This window comes from Scylla paramamosain, chromosome 1, assembly GCF_035594125.1.
Source record: "Scylla paramamosain isolate STU-SP2022 chromosome 1, ASM3559412v1, whole genome shotgun sequence".
Lineage (NCBI taxonomy): Eukaryota > Metazoa > Arthropoda > Malacostraca > Decapoda > Portunidae > Scylla > Scylla paramamosain.
The window spans coordinates 7950001-7960000 of record NC_087151.1 but is presented as its reverse complement, the minus strand read 5'-3'; the positions used below and the strand labels follow the sequence as shown (position 1 = coordinate 7960000).

The 10000-nt window shown below is 36.7% G+C and overlaps 2 protein-coding genes across 3 annotated transcripts in view; one reads left to right on the top strand and one right to left on the bottom strand.

Annotated features, from left to right (window-relative positions):
- The window catches only part of LOC135099283 (ras-related protein Rab-7L1-like), a 24185-nt gene that overhangs the window by 914 nt on the left and 13271 nt on the right, over positions 1-10000 (top strand). Inside the window, exons 1-2 of one of the 2 annotated variants that reach the window (XM_064001691.1) lie at positions 353-493; positions 5194-5262. In XM_064001691.1, coding sequence (XP_063857761.1) covers positions 451-493; positions 5194-5262 — 112 coding nt within the window. In that variant the 5' untranslated portion in view covers positions 353-450. Of the gene's footprint in view, positions 1-352; positions 494-5193; positions 5263-10000 lie in introns of those variants that run through there. The other variant, XM_064001722.1, reaches the window with a different exon arrangement.
- The window catches only part of LOC135099087 (ankyrin repeat and BTB/POZ domain-containing protein 1-like), a 17222-nt gene that overhangs the window by 6797 nt on the left and 425 nt on the right, over positions 1-10000 (bottom strand). The window contains exons 2-6 of the mRNA XM_064001527.1: positions 8184-8524; positions 7835-7897; positions 7145-7345; positions 3282-3441; positions 2295-2457 (exon numbers count right to left, since the gene is read on the bottom strand). Of these exons, the coding sequence (XP_063857597.1) occupies positions 2295-2457; positions 3282-3441; positions 7145-7345; positions 7835-7897; positions 8184-8239 (643 nt within the window). The 5' untranslated portion in view covers positions 8240-8524. The remainder of the gene's footprint in view (positions 1-2294; positions 2458-3281; positions 3442-7144; positions 7346-7834; positions 7898-8183; positions 8525-10000) is intronic.

Sequence of the window (10000 nt, the reverse complement as noted above, 5' to 3'; positions counted from 1 at the left end):
CTAACACTTGTGGGGCTACACTTCCTTCCTCTCCCTTCCTCTCCAGACGCGACCCTATCGCAGCACTCCACGCTCCGCTAGTCAGCAGTTCCCCCGGTACAGCCAGACAGAAGACAATATTCTGCTAGCTTGCGTAACACCGCCCTCTCTCTCTCTCTCTCTCTCTCTCTAACATGCCGTCTGTCGCGTAATATTGTGCTACTAAACACATAAGACGCTACATAAGAAAAGGTTAAGTGACGGTGATTTTAAACAAGGCCTTGTTCCATTAGCATCATAACTGTAATCTCCCACACAGGTGCGACGGACGCAGTGCGAATTCGATGGCAAAAAGTTGACGATATTTTTTATTGAATTTTGTGCTTCGGTCTTAGACAAATACCTTGATTTCGAGTGTCATTCTTTCGGAAGAAGAATGAAAAGACGAAAACCTGAAATGCATGGTCATGGATGTACGACTTGTCAGCAGCAGCAAGGCAGCTGGTGAGCCAAGGTGAGTAGCAACATGATTCACACTGGGCGAATATGTGATGAAACTTTCAAGCTGATTTGTCAAGACTCCCCATCAATAACCTAACATGTTTTTAGAGTTATTTTGTGTCTTGCACAAATCTGTATTATCCAGGAAAACTAACAACATTAAGGAAACAGCAAAGAAGGTGCCAGTTTCAGGCGGCGAGGTGGCAATTGTAAGTTCTAAATTAATTTTAACGCCACGTAAGCCGCAAGCTGCCGGTGTCTTTTGCTCCGTGTGTTAATCCACTGCTGAGTATTTTTCATATTTTACTTTATAAAACTTCCTGTTTTGAATAAAAAGAAAAATTTGTGCCTACAACGCCAACAAAAATTCGCATCTAGTCAAGTTTAGGGATCCAAGAAGCCCAGACTGACTAGTGTAACTGGGTGCGTCATGCCCGTAGACTGCCGAGGAAATATGACGTTCAGGCCAGTCATAACTGGTCCAAGGAGATTATTTCGAGGGATTTTTTTTTTTTTTTTTTTTTTTTTTGCGCGCAGTGTGGGGGCAAATCTATAGTGTGTTTCGCAAGCAAACGTCTTGTGACATACGTAACACATGCACGTCACATTTCCCGCGTGACTTTTACGTTTGCACCTTAGAATCATGATCCTGAAGTATATGTTAACTATAAACAAGCATATAATATGGAAATATTTGTTTGACACATGGTAATAGCTGTGACCAAATATAACAACAAAAACAACACCTCACATGTAAGAGACAGTCATCCCTAAACTCCCTTAACGAGCATGTGGTATTTTTGGAAGTAAGCAACAAAGGAAGCACAGAGAGGACAGGCTGCTTTGCATTCCCAGTACCCACACCCACAGCCTTTCTTTAATCCTGCAGGTGTTGGGAGGTGGGGGTCACTACTATGGAAAAGGCTGGCCAGAGGAAGGCTTATCATCCACTACTTATATTTTAGATCAGACTAAACTATTTGCAGTCAGGCTCTCAGTGGGTTAATAATCTCTAATATTGATCAATACATCTACTATGCAGTTAGGCAGCTAGAATATAAGTGTCTTTAAAAACTGAAAGGTTTTTCAGGAAATATATACACATAGTGTTTTTTGGTTAATGAGGCATCAGTCATGGACTGGACACCAAAATGCTACATCTTCAATTAGACAGCTGTTTTATATATATATATATATATATATATATATATATATATATATATATATATATATATATATATATATATATATATATATATATATATATATATATATATATATATATATATATATATATATATAATTCATTTCTGCAACTTTCATTTCTCCCTCATAATTTTTTGTCCTTGAGTCCCAAACCTAGGCAGACATACATTTTGGTGAAGGGAATGTACTCTCAGTTCCCCCTTAACTATGAAACTGCTCTCTCTCTCTCTCTCTCTCTCTCTCTCTCTCTCTCTCTCTCTCTCTCTCTCTCTCTCTCTCTCTCTCTCCTCTCTCTCTCTCTCTCTCTCTCTCTCTCTCTCTCTCTCTCTCTCTCTCTCTCTCTCTCTCTCTCTCTCTCTCTCTCTCTCTCTCTCTCTCTCCTCTCTCTCTCTCTCTCTCTCTCTCTCTCTGTCCAACCACACACACACACACACACACACACACAGATATAGATATGATCCATGAAAGGAATAATCAAGCATTTAAAGTCAAGCTGGATGATAATAGATAACAAGAGGGAACAAGAAAGCATCATATTTCTTGTATGCCACAGCTAGATAAACACAACAGCCAGGCTAACACACATCTAGTATGGCAGCAACACTCACGTAGCACCTGCGCCTTCTTCTGGGCTTCTTGTATGATAGTTTTAAAATTGGGTAGTTTACAGTTGGTGCCAATTCTTATACAGCACTCAGCTAACTCTACAGGACACTCGAACCTCCCTGTGTAGATGTACTTCATTACCGCACGAAATGCATCTGGCAGCACCTGAAGGAGAGAGAGAGAGAGAGTTAGGGTTGAGTTTTTATGAAGATTAATTCTGAACACTAAAGAAAGATGGCACACACATAATATTTCACAAGATAACAATAATATTAATATTATTATTTATACAGTGCTCACATACAAACACAGCAGTAACCACTCATTATAAGTAAATATATGCAAAGTTAAATCACTAACACTGAATGCTAAGACCTTTGAATGCTAAAATCTACCAATTGAATATGAACAGTGATGTTTGTGATCAGATGCAGAAATGTTTGTTTGACTTGTGAAGTGAACAACCTCAATGCTAGTTGCTTACTCTGGCCACTCTGCATTCCATTATGAAATGAAGGTCCAGTGGGATGGCACCCCTCAGTATTTTATCTGATTTTTTTATGTAATGAAGACTCTAGCCAAGGACAACATAACTGCTGAAAAATAAATCTATCTATCCATATACCAAGCCAGCGATCCCACTTAGGATGGCCCAAACACTCACACACGCATCATTCACACTCTTAGTCCCATCACCCCCTGGTGGAAAGAGGCAGCCTTGTGGCCCAACCTACTACACCCTAGAAGCTTAGGCATAGCACAACTGACCACTCACATCCACAGCAATGTCCAACACCATATAATAATATAATCAGTAATCAATAATAATAATAACAGTAATAATAATAATAATAATAATAATAATAATAATAATAATAATAATAATAGTAATAAATAATAATAATAATAATAATAACAATAACATTGCACATATACAGGTACATAGGTGAGTCTAAAGTAGCATGAAGGTATCTCTATGGTTGCCTCACCTGGCCTCTGTTTATGGTGACAGTGGTTCGCTCTTGCCAGCGGGTGGAGAACATGTCCCTGAAATACTCAGAACGCGCCGAGAGGAGGCAGCGGTGGAGGGGCACACTCTCCCCCTGCACCACAAAGGTTATGTCACTGTGCTCACCACTCTCAAACAGCCTGCCAGAAGAGAGAGAGAGAGAGAGAGAGAGTTGTATTTCCTTCTTTATAAGTGAAACAATAATACAGCAAGTGAACTAGTTTTATGCATGACTTTAAATCATTCTCTTGCTTCTTGATGTTGAATCCACACAGAGTAAAAATTTAGAACACAAGACAGTGTTGTCTTATGAAATAATTTAAATGGACAGAATCAATAGTAGTAGATATGATTTTGAAAAGAACGATGTCTTAAGATTCTTATATGGAGAAAAGCATTATTCTGGATTTATGTTATTCATCAGGTTAAGAATAAGAATTTAGAACATAAGGCAGTGCTTTCTTATGAAGTACATTTAAATGGACAGAATCAGTAGTAGTGGATATGATTTTGAAAAGGACTCTACTCACATCTCAAGATTTTGATGAGAAAGGCATCATTCTGGATTTATGTTATTCATCAGATAAATACAAAAAGTGAGCTTAACTAACAGAGCCTCCTCTTTACAACTCCAAACACAACATGACAGCATTATCAGCATGGGAAGTCAGAGAGTCATTCACTTATGTGAGAGGTGTCAGGTGCCCCTCAAGCCTTACAACATTTATGCAACCGGCCAGTGAACACCACCATCTTGAAGTGACTAAGTGAGTTACAAGGAAGCCAACTCCTGTATGGAAGCCTTAGAGAGGGAGGGAGACCTGAGCCATTCACCAAATTCAACCTTATCTCCAGACAGGGGTGGATGGACACACACACACACACACACACACACACACACACTTTGATGCTGTAAGGGAATACAAACTGGTGTAACATGATGTCAGCAGAACTTGACCTAAAACACAACCAAATATGAGATAAATGTCAATGGGTGATTCACTGTCTCCAGGATGACCTAATCATCTTTGGTCAGGCTGCTGATGACAATGGTTTTTCTGGTAACATTTATGACAGGTTTTATTGGCACATTGTAATTGTATGGTAAGTTCAGGTAAGATTGACTTCCTCAACTACACATTTTAACATGCTCAACAGGCAAACTTATGGATAAGGATGACAGGTGGATAAAGAGAGTAAATATAGGTAGGTCAGCTTCATGCAAGGACTGCCATGTGTAGGCCTGATGGTTTCTTGTAATTTCCCTTGTTTTCTTATGTTCTTTTGACAGACTCATGACTCTAAATGCTGTGTTGGATGAGGACCGCCCATATATATATATATATATATATATATATATATATATATATATATATATATATATATATAATATATATATATATATATATATATATATATATATATATATATATATATATATATATATATATATATATATATATATATATATATATATATATATATATATATATATATATATATATATATATATTACCTGAAGGCACAAAGGGAAAGGATGAAGGTGTAACAGAAAGTGTGGATAGAGGGCATCTACTAGTTACTGTTGTGGCAAATTGGTGATCCTTTTTTATTTGATATTAAATTAAGTGGCAGGTTATGTATTTGTTTCTTATGCCACCATGCAAACTGTCACAGCATTATTCAGATTTAATTATTAGTTTGTTTCCCTTGGGCTAAATTAAGTTTCATACTAAGGAAGATTGATGGATGGAAGTACAGGATGTATGGCACTGACTTAATTAGGCCATGTTCATACCAAGAGTAGAAATGTCTGTTACTTAGCAGATAGAAATACCACTCATATAAAGGCAAGAAATTAGGAAAAGTCTCACATTAGTCTGTCTTTTCAGATTCTCCACTACATGAGAGGAAGGGTCACAATAACCTGCAGAGCCTGGAGTTGGATCACTCAAAGGAAGGTGAGAGCAACTGCACATCAGTAATGTTTTCTTCATCATCGCCTCCAAAGTGTTTTTGTGTCTAGCACACATAAAAGTTTCATAAAATGCCACCTTACTTATATATGTCCTCTTAACATGACAATTTAGCATGAAGTTGTAATTATAGCTAATATTGTTATCTACTGAAAGCAATGTGATCTGCATCTTTAATTGCTATAGAGTAGTCGTATTAGTGAGGAGAGATGTCAACCTGTGAGCAATTCATGTATACTTCATAAACAGGATATTGAAAAAAAAAAAATGTAAATGGTGGATCAACTCAATAAAAAGTTGCAGATTACTTTAAGAAACCTTCTATTTATTAATTAAGATCTGAAAGCTTAAAATATACACTAGTTCTTTATTATTTTTGCACGTCAACTTCCATTCTCTGAAAAATGTATGAGCAAAGTGAAAGATCTCATTACACAGCAAGACAACAACACCCTGTGCTTGCCACAAGAAAACTGTCTGTCCAAAATGCTTCTTTAGATTTCTAAATTACTCTAACCATTCAGCATTGGATAGTTTCATGATGTATGAGGCCAGTGAATCTCTACCACATGCATACCATTTATCATTATCAATTTCTAAACTGTAAGGCTTTTTTCATATAGAGAGAAAAAATCACTTGAAGCAAGGCAAGTGGAAGTTTTGGGAAAATGGAAAATTGAAAAAAGGATTGTAAGGAGTTAAAAGTATGAAATTACATGGTAATTACTATAAGAAACTTATAGAAGGATGAATGAAATACTAAGAAATTAAACCTGGAATAGAGGATGAACTCTGATAAGATTATGCATTTCAAATTACTAAATGGAATGAAGGAAGCAATCATGGACAAAAGGACATACAGTAAGATGTTGTAAGAGAGTGAAGGCAGTAGTATCATTATGCCAACTCTGGTGAAACAGAATGATGACATCAAGAAACTAAGGCCACAATGCCATGATAGGCAGATTCCTGGTAGTTTGATATGGCCAAGAAAATTAATTAAAAAGAAACTGAAAAGTTTGCTGTGAGAACTACATTATACTCCTGGAGGAGAATTTAGCTGTGTTTTGCCAAGATGAGGACTGAGATCCTCCAGCAAGACAGTGACCCTTGCCATATCTCACAGACAGTCAAAAAACATTTATAAAGGTTAAAACTTTATTAGGAAGACACCTCTACCCTCATGAGACTAGAAGAGACAATTTGCAAGATTTGGCAAGAAATTCCTACCTCCTACCACAAACACTTAATGTATTCTGTGCCCAATATCTGAAACAAGTTATTAAGGCCAAGAGCTTCCCAGTCAATAACAATAGTCACTAGTCAATAATAAAGACAGTATAAGTGTTAAACTATTCTTTAGTATACATATATTTATCTAGTAGTTTTTCTTCTCCCTCATTTTGGATTACATTGACTAAAATAGGAACGAAGTTGATACCAAAAGGCACCAAGCATACAAAAATATGTATACCTTTTAAAGAAAGATGACAAAAACTAGATTTTCAACACTGTGGAACACAGAAAATCTAAATGAATCACTTGAATAAGTGGTCACAGAAAACATCCTGATTAGAAGTGAAGGAAAGAAATGAGAGGACATGAACATAAAATAAAGATATAAAACATCCTAAGAGAACCAGCAAGATTTAGAATGATCTGGAGACAAACTGAGAAAGAACATCTACAAATTCAAAAACAAAATTAGATAAAAAATATAGTGATGTAATGCCAGGTATATTGTCTCAAAATCCTGTATATCTAAATTGTATAATGTACAAATGCACACACACACACTCACACACACACACACACACACACACACACACACACACACACACACACACACACACACACACACACACACCTTCTTAGGAATTCCTCATAGGCGTCCCTCCTGATGGTGTGTGCCGTGACCAGGTTGTGTTGAGTCAGGATCTTCCGGATGCTGTCAGTCAGCGCCCCATAGAGGCAACGCTCACCATCAAAAGTGTTCGCTTCACAATGTGCGCCAACTCCAATGAGATACTCAACCAACTGTAGATGTCCACACAGGCAGGCATAATACCTGCAATCATGCAACACCAAAACTTTACAAAACAATAAGCATCACTTTATGTCAAACTTGCTTCCATAATCTTATCAGATTATGGCAGACAAAAAATTTGATTTATGACATAAAGGGTAAAAATTCTACAAATTTAAAGGAAAAATAATGTTTTTACACAAACATCAAGGGAAGAGAAAAGTTTGAGAAAATTCAAATCTGGTGTTAATTAAAAGTATTTCATTTAAGAAAGTACCAAATCCTAAAGAACAAAATGAAATCTCCCATAAATTAATGTAACAAGGTGCCTTTATATGTCCCTCATCATATGCTTGGTGTTTGCATTCTTTCATGTGCTGTCTTGAAGTCTGCAGATGGTTGCCAAGTTATAAAAGCAATAAAAATATAGAATTTTGAAATTCAGTGCAGATGTCTAGTATATGACATCAGTGAGTCTGAGCACAAGGATAAATCAGTTTCACATTCATGATTCCTAAATGCACAACTTACAAAGGAGTGCTGTCCCAGTTGTCTCGGACGTTGACATCAACATCCTGTTGCTCTACGAGGTACCTGGAATGTAGGGACACCTGTTAAACCCTCCGTGCTGTGTGTATGTATGTGTCTGTGTTTAACTGAAAAGCTACACTCGTCTAGTCCCCTCTCCATATCTCCTAACTTTACTTACTCGTCCTATTACTTACAGTCAATTTTCATGATATAAAACACAAATCCAGATGAAGAATTTTGACTAAAACAAGATACTCAATCCTCTAAGTTTCACACGCTATAGAGAATCTGGTGTACATTATGCCAATAGACTCCAATAATTATAAATAGTTGGCCACGTCTGACTCACCTGACTTCCTCAATGTTTCCTTTCTTGCACTGTCGGAAGAGTTCTAAGGAATCCATATTGCTGCGACGTAGTGCTGCACTGTTCCAGCCTTACCCTACACAACCTCTTTTCTCTTCTATTATACTGTGTCCCCTCCTCAACACCACTTAGTCCTGTTCAGCCCTCATTGCTTAACACTTTGCCCAGTAATTCACGATTATGTTGATATTATAAGATGGTGTTTTATCTCTTTTCGGGATAAGAAACGAAGATTGTTGTTGATGTTCAGCGAACTTTGGCAGACCTCCAGCTGATGCTTCGTCTTGTTTACATCGTCAGCTGATCGCGTCGCCCAAATGCCACTTTATTATGGACAAATGCCAGATTTTAGAAGGAAACGCAAAAAACAACTAAATAATCATCATAAACAAATGGAAATTTAAAGAAGTATAAATCAGTGTTATTTTGATATTACATAAGGCACAACAAGTAAGACATTACTTTATTAAATCCCGTTACAAAGGCTGAACTTTCATTTTACAATAAAGAATAATATAAGTATGAGTGAATATATTTCTTGAATGCGAGATATATGAAACTAAGGCAAACTGCAGACGATTTGTGTGTGATCCTAACTCTGATGAACAAGGTAAATAATGAGATGACGGGAAGACAAGAGAATAGATGGCAGTTAGGCAATAAGGAGAGAGGATAATCTTTGCTAAGTGGTGTTGAGAGACAAGTGGACGGAAAATAAGACATTGAAACATTTGAGGGTGTAAAGAAAGACAGAGCAGAACGACTTAAGAAGCGATTCAAAGTGTAACAGATCTAAAGAAGTAGCAGTAGTAGAAGAAGAAGAAGAAGAGAAGAAAGAGGAGGAATGATAGAGGCAGTGAAAGACTTTTGGAGTAAAGAATGTAGTATGCATAATATAGTTGATGAAATATGTTACGTATACTCTCTCTCTCTCTCTCTCTCTCTCTCTCTCTCTCTCTCTCTCTCTCTCTCTCTCTCTCTCTCTCTCTCTCTCTCTCTCTGCACCACATCACAGCACTGTATTAGATCTTTACTGTATACTGAACAATATCCAGCTTCAGCCACCACCACCCTCAGCACATAGGAGGGCTAGTGATTATTATCGCGTCTTGTTGGCATTAGATTACAGCTGATGCGATAATACCAAGACAGACTGCAGTGATGAGAGACTCCATATAGTAATTAGTTGGTCGGCACAAATTTTGCTGGACTACTGCCTGACTGGAAACGTGTATGAATATAATTTCGAGGCGGTTAATTATTTTTTTTTTTTTTTTTTTTTTTTGTCCATTTTAGTATTATTTTTCTTTTGTCGATAATACATCACCATTTATATATTTATTTTATTTTATTTTATTTACTCATCTATATATTTATTTTTATTTCATTTTTATTTATTTAGTTATATTTTATTTTTTCTTTATTTTTTCTTTATTTTTTTTCTTTATTTTTCTGTTTTATTTCTATTTAATTTTACCTATGTTTCAGATTTTTCTCAGCTAGTGGAAGACCACGTATCCACTTACAAATGCGTGCACACTTGGACAGTAGAAATAAATAAATATAATATAATAAAATAAGATGAAAATACAAAACACAAAATACGCCATCGAGTCTTGCATCATTTAAAAACTGCGGTGATCCAACTAACATGCTTTAAGTGAGGGCAGGGCAGCTCTTATCCAAAGCGCAAGTGCTCTTACCCATCTTCTTGCGCCAAAAATGCAAGGAATCACTGAAGATACTTTTTTTTATCCGCCTTTTCCCTGAGCGTCGTGAGTTAACGCCATGCACGAGCC